Source organism: Nannospalax galili, unplaced genomic scaffold (genome assembly GCF_000622305.1).
Source record: "Nannospalax galili isolate Female #2095 unplaced genomic scaffold, S.galili_v1.0 scaffold41, whole genome shotgun sequence".
NCBI lineage: Eukaryota > Metazoa > Chordata > Mammalia > Rodentia > Spalacidae > Nannospalax > Nannospalax galili.
Window position 1 is genome coordinate 1,974,722 of NW_008344991.1, and position 27,146 is coordinate 2,001,867.

The 27,146-nt window shown below is 37.3% G+C and overlaps 1 protein-coding gene across 4 annotated transcripts; it reads left to right on the forward strand.

Moving 5' to 3' along the window:
• Positions 1-24,302, forward strand: Ints12 (integrator complex subunit 12). Of its 4 annotated transcripts, XM_029567418.1 has the most exons (8): positions 72-206; positions 6,256-6,420; positions 8,697-8,849; positions 10,996-11,180; positions 13,285-13,444; positions 18,453-18,599; positions 21,141-21,731; positions 22,275-24,302. In XM_029567418.1, the coding sequence occupies exons 2-7, from the start codon at positions 6,265-6,267 to the stop codon at positions 21,720-21,722; spliced, it is 1,383 nt and encodes a 460-aa protein (XP_029423278.1). In that variant the 5' UTR covers positions 72-206; positions 6,256-6,264; the 3' UTR covers positions 21,723-21,731; positions 22,275-24,302. The 4 variants fall into 4 exon arrangements, with proteins under 4 accessions (XP_008839492.1, XP_029423278.1, XP_017655652.1 ...); XM_008841270.3 differs by lacking the exon at positions 22,275-24,302 and having other exon boundaries at positions 1-127; positions 21,141-21,830; XM_017800163.2 differs by lacking the exon at positions 22,275-24,302 and having other exon boundaries at positions 21,141-21,830.
• Positions 24,303-27,146: the final 2,844 nt, after the last annotated feature.

Consider the following 27,146-nt stretch of genomic DNA (forward strand, 5'->3'; position numbering starts at 1 on the left):
CTGGGAAACGTTCCCCCCAGACCTGTTGTGGGAACCTTTGTGTTCGATATATGGATGCAGACTAGTGCGGGGACCGGTTCGAAGGGCGCCTGCTGGAGCGGCCAGAGCGGCTGGGTGGGGCGGAGCGGTGAGTGGTGGCGGGGTCTCTGCTCCGGCGGTTCGGGATCCCTAGAGAGGCGGACGGAAGTGGAGCTCTACGCTCCTGGGTGAGCCTCACAATCTACGGGCTGTTGCGTGCGCGGTCCTGATCGCTGCCGTTTCTCCGAGAGGACTCTGCCTCCCATGAGGTGCACGCGGACCGGGACTGCGGCAGGGGCACTCGGTCCCGGGAACTCTCTCAGCCCGTTGTCCGAGGGTTCCCGCCACCTCTGTATAGCTCGGGCCTTGCGTTCTGGTCTCGCTGGTCTAGGAGTCTTCCCTCTTCACTGTGTTCTTCCTCTAAGATTCACACCCTAGGTGTCCCCTGTTTCTCGTCAGCTTCTCTAGCGCTTGGTTTGTTTTGGAATTGGGGCTTCCATTTTCTGTTCTGTGTCGCCGGACTTCCCGTAGGGCCCCGTACTCAATGGAAAAAGGAAAAGGGCAGCATCTTTAAAAGGATGCTTTCTGGATAGGATTCACAGAAGCTCGCAGAAGACACAACAGGTTTTCCGGAGTCGTGGTGAGGTGGTAGCCCTAGTGTTGCATTCTGAATGGATGGTCAGTTGCCTTCATCTCAGGCGCATGTAGGTGCTCAACTTTTAACCTGGTTTTAGATTGGTGGTCAGGGTGAAAAATGAAAGAGAAATGATGCATTTATATCGGAATGCTTAATTTCCCTTGAAGATACCCCAGAAGCCCTGAAAGGTGACATTTTCACGAAAACCTAGTAGATTCAATGAATAAAGACAGGTGAAAGGATTTTAGTAAACCTTTCAGATAAGAACACTGCACAAGTTCCCACCCATAAAATAGGTGGTGGTTGTTGTTCAGCATTTTAAGTTTTGGTTTTGTTGAGGGGGAAGAGGCTTGTAATACCTTTTGCAGAAATGACATGGAAAATGACTAGAATTTGTACAGGGAAAGGCAAGAACATTATACCTTGCTTTAATCACTTAACCCAGTACTAGTGAAGCCAGTATTTTGGTACTTAAGAGAGTAACAAAGAAATAGGCAAAACATGAGACTCGAGCTTAAGAGCGTTGGAGTAAACCATAAGGAATTGTGTGTCTAGAGATGGTAGTTGAGAACAAACGTGTGTGATTACAAGAGAACACATTGGTGACATAACTAAAGCAGACAGCCCAGGAGAGATAGTTGGGGCAATAGGAAGAGCGACAGGGCAGAGATGAGTCAGGGAAAGAATAATCAGCAAGAAGAGGAGAACCAGAAAAACGTTGAATGTAGCAGAACTCCAAAGAGAAAGGTCTATAAAACACAAAGTGCATTTATTTACTTGTACTTAAGAAAAGGCATGTGGTTCCAACAAAGTGAGAGTAGTCATAGAGAAAGGGAACATTTGAAGGAAAACTGGATTTGGATTTTGGATTTGGAGCTGGTTAGGAGAAAAAGGGTACAAGAGGCTCCCCTGTTCACAAGGATGACTCAATGAGATTGCCAACACAAACTCTGGGGTAAAGGCATAGGCTTCAAAGAGAACTTGATGATCCCTGATAAAAAAACAAATTATTCAGGGCAGCAGTCCTCAAACTGCAGAGTGAATTGGGATTGCTCGGATGGTTTAATATGGACGTGTGGGCTGGGCCCATGGTTTTTTGTGTTGTTTGGTATCTTCTGTAGGTCAGGAAATGGAAGCCAAGAGATTTATCCCCAGCCATAAAGATCTTAATTTTGTAGGAGGGGCATATAAAGAACTGAGAAAGAAGCAGATGGAAAAGTAGTTATTTATTAGATTGCTGTATGACTAATGGTAAGAGTATTTTCTTAGAATTACAAAGGCCATCTTGTCCAAATTGAAGCATTAAGGAGAAGGAGTGAATAAAAAAGGACACAAAGTAGGTGATAGTCTAAGAAAATTTAGCTGTAAGAGAGAACAGGAGAAGAAGGGCATAAATATCAGTGAAAAGGTGCTAGTGGGAAGAAGGGATTGTAAGACATTTCAGTGTTCCAGAGGACACAGGAAGAGATAGGATCCAAGTCCAAGTGACATTATCAAGTGAAAGGAAAGAAAGGATAAATGCAGGGCAGTTTTGAAGAATATGATTATTGTTTACAGAAATGGAGGAAGCGTTTGACCAGATGAGCATGATGGGATTGCTCAGTGACATGAGTGCCAAAAGGAGACTGCTGACAGATGATGCAGAGCATGGCATTTCTCTCAGCTGATTTAGTTTGGCAGTAGACAAGGAGAAGATGCCAGATGAATGGATGTCTACAAAGCAGATGAAGTCATGGCAATGGGAAAAGATGCTTAGAGTCCTGGAAGAGAGTCATTGAAAGGCCATACTGGAAGCTGGACAGGAAGGAGAGAGCTTGCTGCCTTAAAACAGAGCAAAGAGCTGGAGGGAAAAGATCATTTGCTGTGGAGAATTCCTATTGTGATGCAAGCATTCACTTCCACCAACACCACCACTAACGTTTTGCTAGGTCATTGGCAGTTTTTCATTGTTACTGTTTTGCTTTAAAAATATTTATTTTATGTGTATGAGTGAATTGCCTGCATGTATGTAAATGCACCCATGTCATGAAATTCCTGCAAAGGTCAGAAGAGGGTGTTGGAGCCCCTGGAACTGGTGTCACAGTGGTTGCTAGCTGCCATGTGAATGCTGGAAACCAAACCCAGACTCTCTGCAAGAGCAGCCAGTGCACTAACTATGGAGCCATCCTTCCAGCCCCTGTTTTTAAAAGTTTTTTTAAAAATTCATTTTTATTTTATGAGTGTTTTACCTGCATGTATGTAAATGTACCATGTGCATGCAAACGCATGGAACCCAGAAAAGGGTATTAGATCCCCTGGAACTGGAGTTACTAATTGTTGTTACCTGCCACATGGGTGCTGGGACCTGAACCCAGGTCCTTTGCAAGAGGACCACTGAGCCATCTCTCCAGCTCATTATTGGCAGTTTCAAAATGATAATATATTTTCCTGTTATTTATTTACATGCACACATATTTAGAACTTTATATTAAAAAAATGCTGTGACTCTTTTACAGCCTTATTTGACCATAGGTTTTGAAATATACTGGGAAATAATCGTATAAAAACAGTATGATTTGGTGAACCTCTAGGAAAATATTTCTTGAACTAATAAAAAAGTACATGGACAAATTACACCATAGTTGCTGATCTCTTTGAGTTCAGGAGAAAGAACCATATTTCTTTCTGTATATTTGTCAGTAAGAGAGAATAGAGAACAGAGGGAAGTAGACAACGAGGGAATAGGAAGATAGGAAACTAAAATTAAAAGACAACTTTTATTTTATGCTTTCCTATTTGGTTGGGAGAGGAGCAGAAACAGGAAGGTGCCGATGAGGTGACATAAAATGGAGGCCACTGTAAATTCATAGAACAACCAGAATGGGATAAAGAAAGGAAGGGGAAAAAGCCAAGAAGATTGACTTGGTGCCCCAAAGAAGGTTTTGAAGATGGTAGGAGACCGAGAGATGGAAACCTGTAGTCAAGAGTGTTAATTGTACAAGGGAAGAACAGTAGCAAATTTCATTTTACTGATGAAGATGAAGCTCTTGTGGTTAAAGATATAGTGTGTAGGAAGCTATAGAAGATCATAATAAATGAAACGAAAAGTGACGGCAGAGAGAGGAAGATGAGCCTGCTACAGGTGTTCTGTACATAGTGACGGTGAGGATGCAGTGAAGATGATAAATGGTGGTCGCAGAATATATTTTCAAGAACAGCAGTAAAGAAGAGGCACTCTGTAATGTTTACAGCCTTTCAGCTGGAACAAGTCAAAGGAACCGCCTCATAGGAGGTTGTGAAGTAGCTGATGTCACTGGTGAGAATAAAGAGAAGACAGGGAAAAGTGAAAAATACGAGGAATGTGTTACTAATGAGAAGAGCTGGCAGTGAAGTTAATTTCCAGATGGAAATGTGGGGAGGGATTTGCAAGATGGTTGTTGGTGCCTTAAAGCAGCAGCTGTGATGGATGATGAAGAAAAGGGAAATTGGAAGTTGCTAGACTTCCAAAGTTTCCAAACATTTCTTCCATGAGTTTAAAAATTTAGCACAGTTAGACACACTTACATACCCATAGTTTACACACTGTTCTCCATATGTTAATAGATTATTTTAATCAAAATGCAGAAATTTTAATATTTATGTATTCTATGTGTGCTACTGGGCTTGAAGAGCATGTCAGTTATGTAGGGCAGGGGTACAAAGCATGTTGTCTTTTATGAAAAGAACTGACTCTGTTAGAGTATTGCTGTTGACAATTTCTATAGTTTTATTCTCTAGATCACCTAATTTATACCTAGACATTTCATTTGTGATTACAGAAATATGTAACAATACTTTGCTTCCATTTTTCAGGATAGAAATGTAAAGTAATGCTTCTGGTATGGTATAAGGATTTGTCTAGATATTAGCTCTTTGCTCAGTAACCTGTAAAATAGACTGCTCTGGGATAAATAAACCTTAGCTACATAAAATTAAATTAATAGGAAGATTAGACTGTTTGTCTGGCAGATTCTGGAACAGCAGGTTTACCACCTTTATCATGGAAACTATGTAGAGAAACATTTTCCTCAGTATTAATATATATGATTCTCAGCATCACGAGTACATTTTAAAATCTTCTAGAACCTATCATTTTGTAAAGATAATTTATGTAATACAATTTAAAGCAGCAATAGAGCCTACTGCAGTTTGTTAAATTCTTACTAATATAACTATTTCATATATAGTTACTTTTTTATTCTAGTATTAGCCTTTAGACTCCTTTGCATAGGTAATTCAAGTGTTTTGTAGACCACAGAATTAGCAATAATTTTTGGTTGCCAAATAGCTGCCTTCTTGAGAACCTAAGAAGAGCTTAGGGGTGTAGGTGTGTATGTGTCCTGTCATCTTGGCAGAGAACGGAGAAGAAAGGAGAAGGAGAAGAAATGAATAAAATCTGTTTTCAGCCTACAGCAAGTCTTAATGGTATTATAAGCCCCTGAAAATGGGAGATTACTGTGGAATTGCTGACAGATCCTTAACTGTAGCCTTGTAAGATTGCTGCGTTATTATAATACTAAACTCAAGGATAGAAAAAGATTTAAAACCTTAGTATATTGATCAAAGGATTGAACACAAAGAGTACATTTTTATTTTAGTAATTCCTTGCCTGGAGAGTTATTTGGAAAAGTGACAGCCAGAAATAAAAACCACCTGATAGCATTGATATTAACTGAAAACAAAACTTTCTAATATTTTAGAATTTCATAAACCTTTGATGTATGGCTTCAACTATGTTTCCTATGGTTTAAGCTCCTTAGGACAGCAAACATAAGCCCCGAGGAATCTATACAGTTGATATATAGTCATTTTTCAGAGACCTTGCTTTTGAAAAATAGGGACATGTAGGAGATACCATAGTCTGAATGTGGTCTAATAAGATTATCACTAGTGTGATTTCTGAGGTGTTAAATATTGAAGCAGAGGACTAAGGAAGCCAAAAAAAAAGTTGTAAAAGCTGCAGTAGTGACCTCTATAATGGGCTCCTTAGGCATTGTCTTCCTGGGATCCTACCCTGTCACTCCCACACACATGCACACTTAATCTCTGTTTTTGTGGTGGAAATAAGATTTGAGAAGAGATATTTTGATATGCAGTAAACTTGGCCTAAACACAGTCAAGTGTCTGTATACCGAAAGTTACATACCCATGTTTATTGTTAGAAAGAGCTAGGAAGGAGCTCTGTGATTGGAACATTTTTGTCTGTATTTAAAACTCGGGCATTATGCCAGTGACAGTTATGGTTGCATACACTTCCAAACTTAGCACTGGGGAGGTAGAGGCTGGGGAATCACAAGTTGGAGGTAAGCTAGCCTGGGCATATGGTGTGTGGGGGGCACTGGCTCAAAAAAGAAAAGAAAAAGGAAATTGTGATGTAGGTATGGATTTTCTGAAAACTAGTAACAGCAGGTTGCCCCAGAGCTTGGGGCTGGGGGAGGAACTAGATAATGCCAGCATTACGTGTATTTGTAGTAACCTTTCGGATGTTTTAAAATATTACAAACAAGAAAACAAAATGGATAAAAAGATGGGCATATATAATTATGCATTTTCTCTAAGCTATTCCTCTTTTTTTCCTTCAGGTGTTTGCAATGGCTGCCACTGTGAACTTGGAACTTGATCCTATTTTTCTGAAAGCACTAGGTTTCTTACATTCAAAGAGTAAAGATTCTGCTGAAAAGCTAAAAGCACTGCTTGATGAGTCTTTGGCCCGGGGCATTGATTCAAGTTACCGTCCAACTCAAAAGGTACCTACATGAATAAAATGTATGGGAAGGGTTTTGGGATGCTTGTAGTATTACAGTGATAGCATTTAGACCATCTCAGACCAGGTCTACCCAAATAATCTTTCCTTCCATCACAAAATTTATATTCTGTAATTTTCTTCTCTTCCCTCAATCTTTCAAAAGGACCACCCAGAAATGTTTGTTTGGTCTAAAGGATATACTGCTCCACTTGTTTGCAATTTAATTTCTAATTCTTTATTGTCAAAACTTTTTTTAATGTGTATGGGTGTATTGTCTGCATGTATATAAGTGCACCCATGTCATACAATCCCCTGGAGGTCAGAAGAGAGCATTGAATTCCCCTGGAACTGGAGTTATGAATGGTTGGTAGCCGCCATGTGGATGTTGGGAATCAAACTCAGGTTCTCTGCAAGAGCAACCAGTGCTCTTACCTGCTGCACCTTCTCTCCAGCCCCTATGGTCAGACTTTTTTAAGCTGCTGAATGTTGCCAAACTTATTTCTAATGACCCCTAATGGTTTGGGGTTTTTTTTGTTTTTTAATTTTTTTATTGAGCTTTTGTACATTTCATACAACAGTTCTTAATCAATTTTAGTCCTCCCATCCATGCCCCCCCCCAAACTGGACCTCATGTTTTCAGCCACACATGTTAAGTCCTATTTAGCCATACATGTTAAGTCCTATCCAGCCAAGCATTACCCAGATGTCCTTTGGTGCAAATTCCTCCACTGGAGTTCTTGTCTGCCTATCTACACATCATTGGTAAGGCTTACTCTCCCTCATCCAGTAGTAATCAGTCTCCAATAGTTCCCAGACTAGGGCCAACCTGCCACCCATTTCCCTTACTCCACTCTGGGCCTTTATCTTGATTGAGTTGGCATGACTCCCTATTTTAAGGATTAAAAAAAAAATAAGGAAAAAAATATTTTTTCAAAAATAAGACTATGGAATAGAATAATTTAAGGGAAAAGGATATAGAAGTCAAAATTATGTAACTCCAATATTGATAACAAAGTAGTGAATAATTGTATGGGGTGGGGGGACAATAAATTTTAGGACCAGGAAAGCCTTTTAGAAATTCTTGCTTACCCTTCATAGTTGTCTGATGGTCTTGGATAACATATCTTGAAAGTATCCTGTGCCTAGATCTTTTTTGAGTGGTATGTAGGAACAATGACTTTTAATTGTGATAATGATCCCTTGAAATTAATTTGCTTATTTTTCTTACTTTACTATAAGGAAACAGAGTTACATAGTAACTTCAGTTTTTATTGAAAAAATAGGAAGAATAAGCACTACCTTGCAGAGCTGTAGAAATTGCAACAAAGTAAATAAATCAACTAGAATAGTGTCCATCTGATACATAACCAGCTCTCCACAAATGACAGTTCTTGTTATACGCCCGAATCCTTATTCAGACAGTCTTTCAAAGTCTTCTAATGCTTGAGTCCTGAAACTCCAAGTCACCCAGGTCTAGGGACAGAGATACCAAACTGAGAGGTGGGAGATCAAACTATATGACTAACTCAAGTCCAATCAGAGTCTAAAGCTTAACCTATGCCCACAACCCAAGGTTGTCTAGGATATATGCTAAGAGGAAATGATTACAAAGAACCATAAAAAATGGGGGTGGATAATAGATACGCAGATTGCAGTGGTGATTTAATGGGCATATAATATATTAAACTTACTAAATAGGTGCAAAATTGTGTATCAGTTATCAAGTAGATAAAATTTGTATATCAGTTATTTTTCATTAAAAACCATTTAGAGAAGAATGTTACATTGGTCATATGGTAGTATCTTAGTTTTTGTTTTTTTGTTTTTTGGGGGTTTTTTTTTGGTCTTTTTGAGACAGGGTCTCCCTGTAGCTTCAGCTGTCCTGGAACTCACTATGTAGACCAGGCTGGCCTCGAACTCACAGAGATCTGCCTACCTCTGCCTCCAGAGTGCTGGGATTAAAAGGCATGCGCCACCACGCCCAGCTAAATTTAGATTGGGGGCTATAGAGATGGCTCAGCAGTTAAGAACACTGACTGTTCTTGCAGAAGACTTAAGTTCAAATCCCAGCACCCACATGGCAGCTAACAACTGTCCATAACTACAGTTCCAAGGAATCCAACACCCTGTTCTGACCTGTGCGGGCATTGTATAGAAAATTCAGATTTATTATCTAACCTAGAGCCTGTACATGCTAGGCAAGTACTGAGATATAATCCCAGCTCATCTATTCTGAATAATAATAAACATCTCTTATTTTTTTATTTTACCCTTTAGGATGTGGAACCACCCAAAATTTCAAGCACAAAATCTATTTCTATTAAACAAGAGCCCAAAACATCATCTAATCTTCCTTCTGGCAATAATAATGGTAAAGTCCTCACAACTGAAAAGATAAAGAAGGAAACTGAGAAGAGACCTGCTGATAAAGTAAGATTTTATTCTAGCTTAGTTTATAAAAATATAAATCACTTGTTCCATAGTATGGAAGTATGTCTTATATCTATTTTTATGTAGTATGAGTGTAGTTAGGTGATGATCACTCAGTAAACATATTTGGATAGCTGTAGTTGTTGAATTTTTGGAAAAATTAGTAAAATCTAGAAACATTTCTTTAACCATTTGCTGAGATCATTGTCATAAAACATTTGGTCCTGGCACTTTAGTAATGCAGACTAATCCGTAGCGCTGGCTTGAGTGGTTCGTGAGAAGTAGAACTGAAAGAAAAATGTTAGTGACTAAACATGGACTCTGCTGCATGGGGTCAAGCATTGTAAAAAGGCTGCAGGTAACTCTTGGATTGTGTATTTTGAATAATTTCTGAAAATAGTAATTAAAATTTCAGTAACAGAAAATGCACTAAAAATACGATCAGTATCCCTCGACCTCAGGGTGGGGTATATTATCCCGGATGTTTTATACTTTACTAAATAAAAGTGCTACATTGCTTTGTGCTTTTAAATTTATACAATTGTTATACTGTGTATATATATGTCATTTGGTGTGGCTTTTTTCATTCAACAGTATTTTTGTTTTATAAGTTTTTTATTACATATATTTGTGGGGAGGTGGGGTACATGTGCCATGGGTGCATGTGAGACCAGAGAACAACTTGTGGGAGTCAGTTTTCTTTCCACCATGTGTGTCCCAGGGATAGACTTTGGTGACAAGCACCTTTTCCTGCTGAATTATCTTGCTGACCAAACTGTGGTTTTGAAATTTGTGTTGATGCATATGTAGGTCTAGATTTGTTTTTTAGCAACCATGTAACAGCTATTCTATGAATAAAATCAGTTTACCAGTTATTCTAATTGTAACCATTTTAGTTATTTCTCCTTTTTCTTTATTAGAGTGCAGTTTCAGTGAGCTACTTTCACACATTTCTGTGACCATGTTGATTTTTATAAGATGTACACCTATAGGTGGACATACATATTCAACATTGCTACACATAGGCAAATTTTTATCCATATTACTTAATAAATTTAAGATTTCTAAATTCTAGCCAGGCATGGTAGCACATGCCTTTAATCCCAGCACTCAGGAGGCAGACGCAGGCGGATCTCTATGAGTTCAAGGCCAGCCTGGTCTGCATAGTATGTTCCAGGCCGGCCGGGGCTACAGGGAGACCCTGTCTCAAAAAGAACCCCTCCCCCCTAAAAAAAAAATATCTGAATTCTTTACCTATTACCAGAATTTAATTTTTGTGAATCCAACAGGTTTATTTCTAACATACTTAAAATATCAAAATTGCCAGAATTAGTTTTAAAGCAAATATGGCAATGTGTTAAGTATGCATAGGAAGATAGCTCATTATTTACTTTTTCAATATAATCTGAATATTCCTAGTTTAAAATTAAAGTCTTTATTTTTTGTACATAGATATGTGTGGTGTATATTTGTATGTGTATTCGTGTTCATGTGTGTGGGCATGCACATGTGGGTGCATGTGGCAGCCTGAAGTCAACAAAACTGTATGTCCTTCTCAGTCCATTTAAACTTACATATTGAGGCAGAGTCTCTCACTGAACCCAGGCCTCACGAATTCCAGCTTGTCTAGTTAGCCAGCTTGTCCTGAGGATCCCCTTTCTCTCCCTCCTGAGTGCTGATTGCAGGTAGCTGCCACACCTGTGTAGCTCTTACGTGGGCCCTAGGGATCTGAACTATGGCCCTTCATGCTTTCACAGCAAGTACTAAGCTATCTCAGCCATAAAGTATTTTTTAATGGGCATATTAGTAATATTGTTTCTCAAATGAGAACATCTTGAATAGGAGAAAAAAGTGTAAGTAAATCCATTGAAGTTCAAGAATCGTTTATAGTAGAATACAAAAAGAAGTGCAGATATTTACCCCACTCTTTTGATTTACTTTTATCTAGGCAGTTTCTTTTAACATACTGCTTATAATTAGTTGTACTTGTACAGATCCCCTCAGGGTGCATCTCTCTCCCTAATTGTGTAAAAATATCTGCAGAATGGACTTGGACATTGTACACTGTCCATCTTATTTCTCAGTGATTCAGAGTTTTTTCTACCATCTTACTTTAATGAACATTTGTCATTCGGGATTCTTACAGATGAAAGATGTCACTGAAGGAGTTGATATTCCAAAGAAACCTAGATTGGAGAAACCAGAAACACGATCCTCTCCCATTACTGTCCAGACTAGCAAGGATTTAGCTATGGCTGACCTTTCTAGTTTTGAAGAGACTAGTGCTGATGATTTTGCCATGGAGATGGGATTGGCCTGTGTTGTTTGTAGGTAAGTTGCACCAAGCCAAATATTCTTTGTTTCTTTAAAAAAAAGCACAGTCCGCTCCTCTCTACCTCTTTCACCTCTCACCCCAATCAAAGAATCTGTTGAACATTCTGTATTCTGTATTTATTATTGGGGGTGAGATATACATAAATAGATTTATACTTTAGAAGCTGCTCAGATAGCACTTTAACATTTTGAAAATTGTCTAAAGCTTCTTTAATCTATTACATTGTTTGTAACATTTACTGCATTTTGGGGTTCTAGGAAGAAAGTGATTAGTGCGTTTTTCTTTGGTGAAAAGAACTCGTTCAGCACCCTCAGTTAGCTCCCATCTTTTTAAGAAGTCTTTTTTTCCCCTGAATTACTGATAGCTGTTAAAAAATAAATGGACATATGTCATTTCCTAAAACACATTAAATCTTCTAATATTACTGGAAATGAAAGGACTGTAGGTTATTGAGTGACATTTCAAAACTTAAATGTATAATTATAAAAGCAGATGGTTTTACTTAGTAGAAGATACTTTTTTTAGAAATAACTGAATTTTGAAAACATTCATATGAGGGATGAGTATTCTATTATTAATAGCTTTCATTGCCTAACAAAAGTGATCATCATCTTTGTTGCTGTCTTAGTAAAAATGTTCAGTTCTGGTACAGTGGGACTAAGTACAGAACTATAAGTCTTTGTGAAACTTATGTAAAATGAGTTGCTCTGCTTCTGAATAGGTCCTTTGTCTTCACATATGTTTGCATATTTCATCCTTAATCTGCTATGAAAGTTAGCATTTTGTGAATGAATATTATGAGTGTTAATGGGGAGAGAATTAGTAACTGTATAATCCTTTGTCAGATACTTAGTAGAATACTGTAAACCTTTGGTAATTGCTTTTCTGTGCTATTGGAATTTATACTTCTTTGGTATACATGCTATTGCATCTGTTCTGTTGAGCAGATGTTTATTAAACATCCTATGTACACAATATTGTAAATAGGTTTGGCTCTCACCTTTACATATTTTTTTTTCCCATTTTCCTTTTTCTTTTTGAAATTTTATGAGACAGGATCTCACTTTAGTCTAGGCTGGCCTAGAAGACACCATGTAGCCTTAAACCCAGGCATTTGTCTTGCCTCAATCTCCTATGTGCTGGAATTGCAGATGTGAGCCACTATGCCCAGCTTAGGTAACTTATCAATGATGTGAAGGTATACCAACAGGTAGCTATCTATATAAAGTGAAATTTACTTCTGGGGACCCATGCTGCATGGTCCTGGCTCTCAGGCCCTCTATGAGGCTCACTGGGACCTTCTCCCTCACAAAACTGACACAGTGTATTCAGAATCCCTTACAGAGTTTATGCTGGTCTGGGAGGGGTTACTAACAAAGGTATGCACGGGGGCTTTTTCCCTTACATCTTGGCAGATCAGCTCAACCGCCACCGGACTCCTGGCCGAGATGGCAAAGCTCACTCCGACTCCCCATTGGGTGGGAGGGGTGACTGTCTCCCTTCCTTTCGAGTCTCTTAGGATTTGGACATCAAGCTGTTGCTAGTTCTTTTGGAGGACATGCCTATCCAACACCTAACATAAAGGAATTTACCAGAAATACTAGGAAAACCTAGTAGGGCTAGTCAAACTTTACTGCTGTTTGAGAAAAAGGGAAAAATTGCAATGATACATGACTAAGAGAATATAAACTAACTTAAAGGTTTGTGTTTTGTTTTGTTTTTGTTTTTTGGGGTTTTTTTGTCTTTTTGAAGCAGGGTCTCCCTGTAGCCCCAGCTGTCCTGGAACTCACTATGTAGACCAGGCTGCCCTTGAACTCACAGAGATCTGCTTGCCTCTGCCTCCCAAGTGCTGGGACTACAGGCATGCACCACCACGCCCGGCAACTTAAAGCATTTTATTTATTGACTGAGCATAACTTTTCAAAAAAATGAAGGTCTTAATTAGTGTAGGCTGTGTGTTAATGTTATTTCTCTTATTAGTGATTTAAATAGTATTTTTCTATGTTCCTATCCCTTTAACATGTCAAACTTTACTAGAACAACCCTGAAATGACTTTAAATTATATAAGAAACTAATGTTTAATGGAATGTTTTTCTTAGACAAATGACAGTGGCATCTGGTAATCAGTTAGTAGAATGTCAAGAGTGCCATAATCTCTACCACCAAGATTGCCATAAGCCACAAGTGACAGACAAGGAAGTGAATGACCCTCGCCTAGTGTGGTATTGTGCCCGATGCACCAGACAAATGAAAAGAATGGTAAGAAGCAAACTTTTATTCAACCAGTGTCTGATGCTTTTTTGTTGATACGTGTTTTCAAAAATTAGGACATTTAGGATACAGAAAATAATTAGTAAACTGATTTTTAAATGTTTGTATGTATAGCAAATATGTGTGATTTATGTCGATATGCCTGAATACCGGAACATATTACATGTATCTTCCTCTGTTCAGTTTTTAGCTTATTCTATTATATATAGATAAACTGGATTGAAGACTCACAAAATAGAAATATTTCTTGCAACCATGACACTATCTAATTTTATAATACTATAAAGCACTGTGGAGGGGGCTAGAGAGACGGCTCAATGGTTAAGAGCACTGGCTGTTCTTGCAGAGGACCTGGGTTCGATTCCCAGCACCCAACATGGGTGCAGGCAAACCACACATGCACATAAAATAAAAATAAATAAGTTGTTATATTGAAGACTTTTCTGGTTTTATTAATCTAAAAAGATAAATGAATTTCACAGGTTTTCTTTCAAAGATGTCAAGAAGTGGCTATGTATTGCAGTGATTTGTTCTCTCTTCCCTGAGTGTTCCTTTCTCTGCCTTAGACTAAAACCACTTAATAAAAGAGCTTTTGTGTCTGTTCATCAAATGAATTTCTGTATAAATTTGACTGCATATATCTTTTTTAAGGTCTAAATTTCTCAACTAAAGTAAAAACCAAGGTATCCTTTTATATTTTAATCAGTTAAAGCAGAAATAAGAAATGTTTTTATTCTGTAAAAAGTATTAAAAGTTTATTAGTATATATTCTTTTATTTGTAACAAGAAATATCTGTGTCTAATTTTTTACTTTTCTCTTAAAAATTAGTCCTCAACCAGAATTATTTCAGGTGAGCTGTATAGAATATTCCAGAGCATTATCAAACAAAAATGGTAATTGCCAAAAGAAATAACTTGTAAGAGTGCTCTCTACCTTTAGTATATCTCCAAAATTTTTGAATTATTATTTTGGTGTAATTCTTTTGTTAGCCAAACTGAACACTGTTTTCTCTTTTTTCCTCCCTTAGTTTTGTTAGTTCTTATCAGTCTATGCTCATGATTCTAATCCTTTCTGTAAGTGATCTTCTGTACTGACTAGATATCGTCCTTTTAAATTCAATATCCTTGAAATGAAAATTCTTTTCTTCAGATTTTTACCACAGTTGCCTGCACTGGCAAACAGTGTTCTTGATACCTTTAATAATTCTGTGTGCCATTGTTCGCTAAACTCACTGTGTCTGTCTACCTCGTATCTCTCACATCTATTCATTTAATTCCTATTACCCTGTTCCACAAATCTCCCAGACTTGTCTCTTGCAGTAGCTTTTTAAAAGGTCTATTTGTCCTTTCAGTTTACTTTGCTCACTATAATTTATAATATTTAGAATTATTCATCTAAAATAGTTACTTTATCAGCTTAAGTGTTCCCAGTGGCTTTCAGTTACTTCCGTAATGAAATTATGATGCATATAATGAGGTACATATCACATTAGAGCATATATGTGGTCTCCTTGTTTCTACTTTCTTTCTGCCTTTGATGGCATCTTTTCTGCTGCTTCACCATACATGTACTTTGTCCATGCCAGACTTAAGTATATAATTTCCTGAACAAGTGAACAGCTTCTGTGTATTCTTCTAAGTGTCTCCTTTTTATTTGCATACTATTCATTCTTTATCTGCTTTGTAGTTAAGTGTGGAATTTATCAGTAAGACCAGTTCTCATACATTGGTGTAGCATCAGAACAAATCTCAGTCGAGGACACTGTCTGCATTCTCTTGTTCTCATTATTAGAGAGTAGAAATGCAGATTAGTATCAGAAGTCAAATCCAGTCTGTATCCAAGATTCAAAGTACTGAGAGGAATACCATAATTAGTATTAGAATGTTACTAGAACACAAGAGTAAATGGGCGAAAATACCAAAAGGCATTATCTTAAGTGAGCCTAATTTCAGGCTCCCTTGAAAACAAATGAGAGAAAAAAAAATTGGAAACGGTGCAGGTACAATTTTAGTCATTAGGTGTTCATATGCTCATTAGTTATTCATGCTATGGTACCACCTTTCTCCTCCAACTATTGGACTGGAACAGGTTTTGCAGTATACGTTATTATAGGAAAATGTAGTTAAGAATGTTGTGATCTGTATGGTGTGGCCCAAGCTCAGTCTTCAGGCTTATCATTTCTCTGTATCCATTAAAATGTTTGGACCCAGCAAAAGTATAGCATTCGTATCACTATTACAGTGGTTCTTAATCTAATGTAGTAACATATTCCTACTTGGCAGCATTTAGCAATATAGAAATATGTGACAGTTTTGGTTGCTGACATATTGGTAGTTGCTGTCCTTTATGAAACAACTACCAAGGACATGGAGGGCAGAAGAGGGCATCTAGATCCCCTGGAACTGGATTTAAGGATGTGGTTAGCCACCGTGTGGGTGCCGGGAATCAAACCTAGGTCCTCTGCAAGATTAACCATTGCTTTTAACTGCTGAGCCATCTCTCCAGTCCCATGGAGCATTATATTTCTGATTTACTGTGAAAGCTATATTTTTGTAGCTTGTACAGTAGAGGGTTAGATTGTTTCCTTTTTCTGCTAATAAAAGAGGTATTTTACCAAACATAGTCTTCTAGTATTATTAAATATTCTTTACATAAATATTGCTCTATTAGTGATGGTTAAAGGTTGATGTGCCTCCATGTGAAAACTGTAATGTAAAAAGAGGCAATAATTGAGGCTGTAAGAACCAAAATTTTATAGTATTGCAAATAACAGGACAGGAAGATTATATAAATCTACAAATGGGGATAAAATAGGCCAAATTTAGGCTTTCAGAAATGGAGATAAATTATTAGTAAGTGTCTTGGCATATGACTTTATGAACATTGTCAAAGACTAAGTAATAGCTAGCTAAGAGTATCTTTAGATATACAGTATAGATTGGTTCTTGTGGATTTTATTTAATTATCCTTTGCACATAAGTATGCTGAATAAATAATAACTGTTCTAGTTTGTTTTCTGTTGCTGTGCTAGACACTATGACCAAAATCAGCTTAAGGGAGGAAAGGGTTGATTTGGCTTCCACTTCCAGGTCACAGTCCATCTTTGAAGGAGTCAAGGCAGGAGCTCAAGCAGGAACTGAAGCAGAAGCCATGGAGGAACACTGCTTATTGGCTGCCTTTCTGTTTCATGCTCAGCTAGCTTTCTTATACATTTCAGACCCACCTGCCTAGGGGTGACCTTACACTCAGTGGTCTGGGTCCTCCCACATCAGTCAAAAGTCAAGGCACTCTCTAACAGACAGGGCTGCAGGCCAGTGTCTGTGAAATTTTTCAGTCAAGGTTCCCAGGTGACTCTAAGTTTTGTCAAGTTGACAGCAAGCTGTATTTTGGTGTGGGGGGGTGTTTTTTTCTTCTTTTGCGGTACTTGGGCTCAAATCCAGGACCTTGTACATGCTAGGTTATACTAAGTATTAGTGTCAGCACCAGCATGTACCAGATCTTATACTAAAAAGAATGAAGCTTTTAGACACATATTTTACCCATAGCAACTCAGTTGGAGACATAATGAGCAGGGTTTCAATCTTTGTTCTGTTTACTAAAAATCTGTTTTCAAACACTATTCCATGCTGCCCATATTAGACTTACTCATATGCGCAGCACTAAGAATCTGAAAAATGATTAAAACTTAGTAATATGCTTTGTCATAAAATAAAAAAGTCAATTATTGGTTAAAACCAAAAATGCTTAGGGAGAATGGATGAAATTCTTCCTAGATAACATAAAAATTTATATTCATGAACTTAGATGAGGATTTAGTTCACTAGTTATATAGTGTAGAAAAACTTCAGAAAGGTTTATTATTTACCCAAGAATAATATTTTCCCTTTTTGTTCAGTATTCAAAGCCATAAAAATTATCTGAGTTGTTTTTATCTCATCTTCAGTAACTCAGAAATGTATACCTAAACCCCAAGAAGAAAATACCTAAATCTTTGGTTAACCATAATGAGAAATAAATGTGCTTGTGATGAATAAAGTTTAACTGGATGCATACGTGGTTTCCCCACAATGTTTATAAAACACAGTATCCATGCAGTTTACCTACTCCAGATTGAAAATATTCGGTGCAGGAGCTGGTATGATTGCATCAGTACCAAACATGTACAGGCTTATTGCCTTGCAATTATTTCCAAATCAGTACAATAAAATAACTTTTTACATGACATTTGCACTACATTTAGTGAACTAGACTGACATTCTGTAGACGTCATCAACAGGTTATCTACAAATACTATATTTTTTCCCCTAGTAATATGGCTTAAACCCTCAAAATCAGCATTTTATTATTTGTGTCTGTCTGTGCACAAATATGGATGTCACAGACAGCTTTATGGCATTGGCTCTTCTTCCACATTTACAAGGATTCCAGGGATTGAACTCAGGTGACCAGGCTTGTGTGGCAAGCCCCTTTACCCAGTTGAGCCATCTTGTGAGCCCTCTGCCATAACTTTTATTTGTTTGTTTGTTTGTTTGTTTTTGAGACAGAGATTCCCTATAGCCCCAGCTAGCATACCTCCTGAGAGTTGGGATTAAAGGTGTGGGCCACCATGCCTGACTGCTCAACTCGTGAATTTTTAAGACAAGATCTTAACATACAGATCAAGCTGAACTTGTTATATAACTGAGGCTGGCCCCAAACACCTAATCTTGTGCTACCATTCCCAACTGTTGTGCCAGTTTTATATAAAGGACTTGAACACTGGCAGATTTTGGTATTTACAGAATGTTCTGGAACCAGTCTTGCATACCGAAGGGCAACTGTTGACTTGTCCTTTATTGAAAATAGTTGTTTATTTTGTTAAAATGGCATTTAACCAACCCTTATTTACATGATTTCTAATGCTTAATAGTGTATTATGTTTAAAAACTAATGAAATTTATAAAACTATTTGTTGATAAGATTTTTATATCTGATTTTATCTGCTGATTTACATAGGCTCAAAAAACTCAGAAACCGCCACAAAAACCAGCGCCCACCGTTGTTTCAGTAGCTCCCGCTGTCAAGGATCCATTAGTTAAGAAACCAGAATCTAAACTCAAACAAGAGACAACCTTCCTAGCATTCAAGAGAACGGAAGTCAAGGTACAGTGCCTTTCATTTTTGTCTAAATCTGGTTAACTAAGCAGTAGTTGCTTGGTAAAATTTTAATAGGAATTTTCTGTATTGAGTGACTGATACTGAAATAAAGACTGCTCTTCTATTAATAATATAGAAAGAGACATTTATATTATTATTTAATCTCTAATTTTGCATTATAAAATCCCAATATCATAGAATAAAATATTTTAATGATTATATAACAAAATGTTTTTACTGTTATATATTTCATTTTTAAATATTAGACCCAACTTCTCAAGGATTGACTCCAGAAAACTCTATATAGCACTTGACTTAGTGCTATAAATAGCAAGTTCAAGAATCTGGATGTGATGAAAAGTGTATGACTGTAAAGGACTCTTAAAGAAGATAGTGATAATTCTATTTTTAGATCTCTTTTTATTTTAGTTTACTGAGAAGCATTATTATCCAAAAACAAAAATTATTGATTTATTATACATAAACCTGGCTAACTGGAATCAAAAGAATGACTAACTAAAAATAGAGTTGTTCTACTCTGTGCTTATTTTTGGAGATCTTTGTATTGAACTTAATATTGAAGTTTATTTTTAGGAAATCCAATTTGTAATTATTGTATGGCAAATAAATTAAGATTTTGGCTATTCTTTTTGTCTCAAAAGTTTTAATTATTTTTATGATTAGAATGAAGAAATTTTTTCTATAAAAGTTTTGTTCCCATTTATAAGAAGTAAATAACTAACTTAAATAATGACCAAAGTATTTTTAGTTTAAAATGTTTGAAAATTTTACTTTTTATATGAAATATTAAGAAATGACTTGTTTTCCCACTTGTGGTGCTCAACTCCTTATTGTATTGTAAACTGTCACTCTGTTAAGCACTACCAGGAAGCAGCAATTGTTAAAGTGCTAGACACATAGTACTTGATTTCTTGTTTATCCTTCATAAGTGTTGGTGTTTATCCTTCATAAGTGTTGGTCTTTTTAATTGCTTCAAATGAGTTTTCTTTGGTGAAGTTTGTTGAAAGATCACGTAGCCATAATGGCAGTTTCATGTTTAATAGGAAGGAAATGATTTTTTCAAAACTGAAAATTGGAAGTTTACTATACTTACGTCCTTTGCGTTCTTTCTCTCTTACCTTCATTCTAGGAATTTATTTTATGTAATCCTTGTCGGGATAGCATCATGAGATAATTACATAATGCTATTATTAAAACTAACAAAAAGAAGAGTCAAAATGTCATTTTAATAGTTAAAAAGTATCAGTTTTCAGAGCATGTGAACAAAAGTTTGAACTTACAAAAAAGACATTTCATAGCACCCTTTCTTCGCTTATTTTTACATTGGTTTAAAATGTTTATATGCAAGTAACATTGAAGGCTAACTTGTAAAATCTAAAAATTTTTTATCAACTATTTCAGAGTTCAATTCTAAAATAGAACTGGATATACTCTAAGCATAATATTACCAATTTGAAAGTAGGAAACTACTGTACCAGACTATACTTTTGAACATTTTTATAAGATCTTCCCAATATGAAAGAAGAGTGTCAGTTCAAAGGTCCAAGCAAAATTAATTTGAACAAAGTACATTTCTGCCTAATGTGAAAGTGAAAACAAAATTATCTCTTTTGCTTAAGAACAATGAATATTGTGGAACTGGTGTCACTACACACTTCTGATCAGCCAAGTTAAGAAGTTGATTAGAGAAATTGAAATGTTACCCTCTTAAAAATCAGATGTCAAACTTAGCCAAAATGCACCGTGCAACCCAGGATGCAGGAGATAATCTTTTCTGTGGAAGAAAGGATCTGTTATGTAGTTTCAATGGAAGCACACATTGTAAAACTAGATCTTCAGATCTGTTTAACATATCTTAAGAGTTGTACACTTCTGAGTGGTTAACTACACATCTGCATATGATCTGTAGTGCATTAGATGTTCAAAATTTGGTGACAACTTGCTTTTATTTTTAAATGACTTTAGAGTTGTTTGTATATAGATGTTTCCTTTTACATACAGTAAATCATTACTGATTGAATCTTTGTCTCTGTCATCTTCTCTTGGATTGTCTTGGGTGCAAACAGTGTTGTCCATTAAAATCAGAGTCCATTTTGAAATAACCCATGGGCCATTTGGAACAAAGTTTAAAGAATTGGATGTTTTTATGAACTAGATAATATATTTTGGGCTAAAAAAATACTAAATCTAATTTAAGTAAACACTAAATCTGATTTTCTGCTATGGCTTGTAACTAAAGCTAACAGCAGCTCTCAAAAAAGTATTTTGTTTATTTTCTTTGGAGTCATTAAAACAATGCCGTATTCAAAAATCTGCTGCACCAATGGTGGTAGCATACTCACCAGTGTCAGCTGTTCGTTCTATGTATGTTCTTGGTTTAGCTTCATATGTATCTAATTTTGTCGTATTATTTGGATTTCCTAAGTCATTGCTTTTCTTATACACGTAAACTTGTTATATATTCAAGGATATTATATAGGTATTGATTATACTTGGCTTGTAATGTTTATCTTATTATTTTTCTAGACATCCACTGTTATTTCAGGAAATTCTTCAAGTAACAATGTTTCCTCTTCAGTAACTAGTGGCTTAACAGGATGGGCAGCTTTTGCAGCCAAAACTTCCTCTGCTGGTCCCTCAACAGCAAAATTGAGTTCAACAGCACAAAACAGTAGTGGAAAACCTGCTACCTCACCAGCTAACCAGAAGCCTGTGGGTTTGACTAGTCTGGCAACATCATCCAAAGGTGGAATAGGTTCCAAAATAGGTTCGGGTAACAGCATGACACCCACAATACCATTGAAACCACCTCCACCACTAACCTTGGGCAAGACTGGCCTCAGCCGCTCAGTTAGTTGTGACAATGTCAGCAAAGTAGGTCTTCCTAGTCCTAGTAGTTTAGTTCCAGGAAGCGGCAGCCAGTTGAGTGGGAATGGAAACAGTACATCAGGGCCAAGTGGAAGTACAGTGAGCAAAACCTCATCGGAATCCAGCAGCAGTCCCTCAGCATCTCTTAAAGGCCCAACTTCACAAGAATCACAGCTCAATGCTATGAAGCGATTACAGATGGTCAAGAAGAAAGCCGCCCAAAAGAAACTCAAGAAGTAATGTGGCCAAGTAGGTTTTTATATGATATTACTCTGAGGATTAAAAAAAAATCCATAATATGGTAGAGGATGTAATATACTATAATAAAAATCTTGATAATCAAATATATATTGGTGGTTACCTTTAAATACTATTATTTAGCAAAACTTGGGACCATTTATTTCAGTCTGTCTAGCATTTTTATTTTAACAATTTCCATGGTGTGTGAAAATGATTAATGACTGATTCATGATGAGAACTTCAAAAGATTGATAGCATATGGAAATATAAAGAAATGATCCACGTGACCAAATGTCCTCAAATTGGACCTGCTGAGTAAGGTACCTTACAGGTGGAAGGATGATCCAATATAGTTTTCTAGTACTTTCTCTAACTGAATGTTCATTGTCATTCCAAGTCCAGCCACATTTCAGCTGATTTGTCCCTTTCTGATTATTTCATCTTTCTTCAAAAATCATTTTTGATTATTGATTTATTGATTTCTTTTACCTTTCTATTGTGTCTTTATCTCTTTATCTCTCTGGTCACTTTTTTTTTTTTTTTTTCTTAAAGGCCAGGGTCTTACTATGGAGCTCTGACTGGACTGGTACTAGTTATATAGACTGGGCTACTCTTGAATTCAGACATCTGCCTGCCTCTGTCCTGTGTACTGGGATTAAAGGTATGCACCGCCACACCCAGCTACCACTTGATCACTACTTATCTGTTACTAGGGAGTTATATCTTCCAATAGATTATGATAAATGCTTGTGTCCTTGTAGTGCATATTTTTCTCACATTCCCCACTTTTCCTACATTGCCAGTGTAAGTATATGTGAACATAGGGTATATTTAGTAAATGTTGAATTTTGACTCATGCTGATTGCATATTCTGAGGATTATTGAGCACAGTGTCCATTTTCAAGTCTTTTTATTATTTTAATTTATGTTTAAGTGTATTGTCTGCATGTAGGTAAGTGCACCCATATCGTGCAGTGCCCGTGGAGGACAGAAAAGGCTGTCCGTTCCCCTGGAACTGGAGTTATTGACAATTGTTAGCCATCACGTGTGTTGGGAACCAAACTCAGGTCCTCTGCAAGAGCAGCCCGTGCTCTGAACTGCTGCGGCGTCACTCCAGTCCTCATTTTCATGCCTTCGCAAATGAGAATTTATGCACCATGAAAGAAAAGGCTGTTATTTTGCATCAAAAATGTTACAGCATTAGCTACCTTTGTATAAAAGAAATTCATAACTAATGATTAGATTTTGAGATTGTTTTGTACACTGCTAAATCAGAAAGTGTTTATATGTTTTAGTATGGTTAGGATGGGGTTTGTCCCCTAAGGTTTTTTATGTATTGGAAGCTTAGTCTTCAGTTTGGCAATGTTATTGGATCATGAAGAGGTAGAGCCTGTTGAGAGGTCAGTATGCCTTTGGAAAAGATTAAGGTAGTCTCCTGTGTCCCATGATTGATTCTTTTAAGAGTGAAGTATTAAAGCGTAATCCTGTCCCCTATATTTCTCCATGACTTTGTGTCTTGTGAAAAATTCTCTCCCTCTCTAGTGAGCTTTAGCCATGATATCTTAAAAGGAGGGTCCCTCCTCAGAAGCCATGCCTTCCTTTGGACTTTCACCTCCAAAACTGTGAGCTTACTAAACCTCTTTACAAAGTTACCTGCTACAGAGTTTCTAAACCACATTAAGGTAAATACTTAATGAAGAGACAGCCTTACTATTAGCATTCATTTTAAGGTCAAGCACATACCCAAACTGCTGAGCATATGTCTGCTCCTTCAGATGCTTCTCAGAACTGTGCTTTGCTCATTGTTTATTCAAACAGTATCTCCAGCATGAAATGGGAAAGTAGAAGTCAGGAATCACCCTTATTAGAGAAGCTTACCCTTTGAGCCCTAGGCCTAGACTGTCATACACTCAATTTCTCTTATTGTTTGCAATGAGAAAAGCATGTTGCTTTCAGTACTTTGCAAAGTAAAATATGCATACACTATCTTGGGTGGAGGGGAAGAAGGGGTCCTAAGGGATTAAGGTCATATATCCAGGTCACAAGAGGAGCACATAGCTCGATGAGTTTGTTTACATTATGAACAGTAACTTTACTGTTTGCAAGGTTGGGTAAAAATCTTCAGTCTGGATTATGTCCATATTGTAAAAGTCATTTGTACAGCCTGCTCTCAGGTATTTTACTGTTATCTACAAAGAAGCTGGATAATACAGAAAGTGTAAAGGGTCTGAATTATTGCCTTGTAAGCTAATAAATTAATCACTCATCATTTGACATACATTCTAACAGCAGATCAGAGAACCAGTTTATTATTATAGCAAAATGTAGTATCTCTTTTACAATTCATGGATCTATTTATTATAGCAAAATACAGCATCTGTTTAATTCATGAATACCCCGGTTTTTTTTTCTGGAAAATCCAGCAACTTCCCACATTCACTGAGTAGTTTGTTTTATCAACTTTGTGTGCTATGAAATCTATAGTCTAAGCCACTGTATCTCAAAATTCCTTCCTAACTAGGTTTTACTAACATCTTTATTCTAAAATAAATAACCTTTGTGACAAAGCTTTTAAATTAAGCTTGGTCTTTTTATGGAAAGATTATTTTAAACTGCTCTGTTAAATAATGGCACTAAATTGTTAATAGCAAATTAGAATCCAAGATTGAAATAAACTCATTACTTAGAGATAGAATAAATACCTATTTACATGTTTAGAAGCTGCCTCTAGATGTTTTTTGAGAAACAACTTCCTATTGATAAAAACATCAATTTGATATAAACTCCTGAATCCCCTTTAGGGTTTAAAAGATATTTGTTTTAAAGCCATCACTTTATAGTTCAGATCCAGTTTGGACTTAACAAAATAATTGATCCAAGCTCATATCAATAACTACAACAGTTAATGTAACTCGGCCCCTGGAAGATAGTAGAGAAATAATGTTTAGTGCAGTTTACATATTAGCATTTGAAATGAAAAATTTTAACCCATCACAGAAAATGTGCTAGAATTGAGAGATACTTGTTTTTATTTCTGTGGCACTTCAGGCAATTTATCTTTTAGTATGTATTATTCTTTTTATAGATAATCTTTGTGTATATATTTAGTGTATATGTCTATATGGAATAAGGGGTGTAACTCAGTTTGGTATGTTCATAGATAGTTGGTATTAGGGTTTAGTTGTCCCAAATAGCTCTTGGACGTTTATTTTTCCACATTAAAGTGAGCTCTAAGACCGAACTAAGCAGTGATAAAAGTAGTAATAGTATTTATTTGGTTATGTATAGCGAAACAAAGATTTCCCCCACTCAACAGAGAGATCTTGTTTATCTTGAATAGTACTGGAATCTTGGTTCAGTGAATGAGTGGACAGGTGAACACTGTCTTAGTTTCTCCTCTGCTGCTGTGATAAAAAAAACTCTGACCAAAGCAATTTACGGGAGAGTGTTTATTTTGGTTTACAGTTCCTGAGGGATAGCATCCATCATGATGGCAAAAGCATGGTGTCAAGAGCATGAGGCCAGTTCATCACATTGAATCAGTAAGCAGGAAACAGAAAGGAAACAGGACTTGGGGCCATGCTTCAAAACCTCAAAGCCCTCCCCCAGTAACTTCCTTTAGCAAGACGCTAAAGATTTTATGACCTTCCCAGACAATGCCACTAGCTGGTAACCAAGTGTTTAAACACAGGAGCCTGTGGGGGACATTTCCCATTCAAACCACAACAGATGTGTTCTTAAGTAAGCTTTTAGTGAAGATTCAAATCTCATTGGGTCAGTGTTTTGTTTTGCATATTGTATTTTCTAGAAGATTAACCATCAATTTTTAGTGTCTTTAAAAAAAGAAGAAAATCAGCCGGGCATGGTGGCACACTGCCTGTAGTCCCAGCACTTGGGAGGCAGAGGCAGGTAGATCTTTGTGAGTTCAAGGCCAGCCTGCTCTACACAGTGAGTTCCAGGACAGCTGGGGCTACAGGGAGACCCTGTCTCAAAAAGACAAAAAAAAAAAGAAAAGAAAAAAATCACTGAAAGGCTGAAAGGATAATGGTCTTTTTTTTTGCGAATCAGCCAAATGTTATTTAGCTGGCCAGGAAGCACGTGCGAGGCAGGTAGATCTTTGTGAGTTCAAGGCCAGCCTGCTCTACACAGTGAGTTCCAGGACAGCTGGGGCTACAGGGAGACCCTGTCTCAAAAAGACAAAAAAAAAAAGAAAAGAAAAAAATCACTGAAAGGCTGAAAGGATAATGGTCTTTTTTTTTGCGAATCAGCCAAATGTTATTTAGCTGGCCAGGAAGCACGTGCTGAGCCAACTAATCACTGAAAGGATAATGGTCTTTTTTTTGCGAATCAGCCAAATGTTATTTAGCTGGCCAGGAAGCACGTGCTGAGCCAACTTTGAGAATGCCATCCTAAGTGGGAGGGGACTGGGGTGAGGGGAGTCTTTATAATTTTATTAGAATTTTAAAGAAAAATCCTCAAGCCAGGCAAGCTGGTGATCTTGGCAGCTGGCTTGAGGAGAATCGTGGGGAGAAGGAAAGAAAGCCATGAAGCCATGCAGGTTTACAGCCTACAAGGAGGTCACACACGTGGCTGACAGCCACATGGCTGGGAGAAGGAAGCTGTAGAAAAAGTAAAGAAGGGGGCTGGAGAGATGGCTCAGCAGTTAAGAACACTGATTGTTCTTGCAGAAGACCCGGGTTCGAATCCCAGCACCCACATAGCAGCTAACAACTGTCTGTAACTCCAGTCCCTGGGGATCCGACAGCCTCTTCTGTCCTCCGCAGGCATTGCAGGACACGGGTGCACTTACCTATATGCAGGGAATACGTGCATACACATAAAAAAAAAATAATAAAACTTAAAAAGTAAAGAGATACAAGATGCTAGAGGCAGCCCAAAGCCTTAAAGAAAGCTGTTTAGAAAAGGGATATGAAGAAGAAAAGGTGAAATTACACTTTTTCAGAAAAGCAGGAATTCAGAAAAGTGGGAAGACTTACAGAGACCTGTCTATGGCTGGGTCAAGGAGTTTTGCTCTAGGAGGTAGGATTCCAGGTACGAAAAATTTGCTATGTCATTAATGCACTAGTTATTCTGCCCATCTATTTAGCATAACTTAAGGTGAACCTGCCTTCCTGGGGTGGTCCTATGACCAGATGTTTGACCAGTGAAACAGAAAGGTGAGTCAACAGACTAAGGATTTTATAGTCTTGACCAATTAATTTATGGGGCTATTTGATATTCTAACACCAGGATTATATGGATGTGTTCCTTAGCTCTTCCTGGAACTTCTGGCCCCAGGCCAGGCTCACCAAGATACACAAAATGGAGGAACTCTGGCTATTAACATTCCTCACTGCCTCAGGGACATGAGTCAAACTGTTGACTCCTTCTGATTTAGTGGCTCATATTGGGTCCTCAGAACCA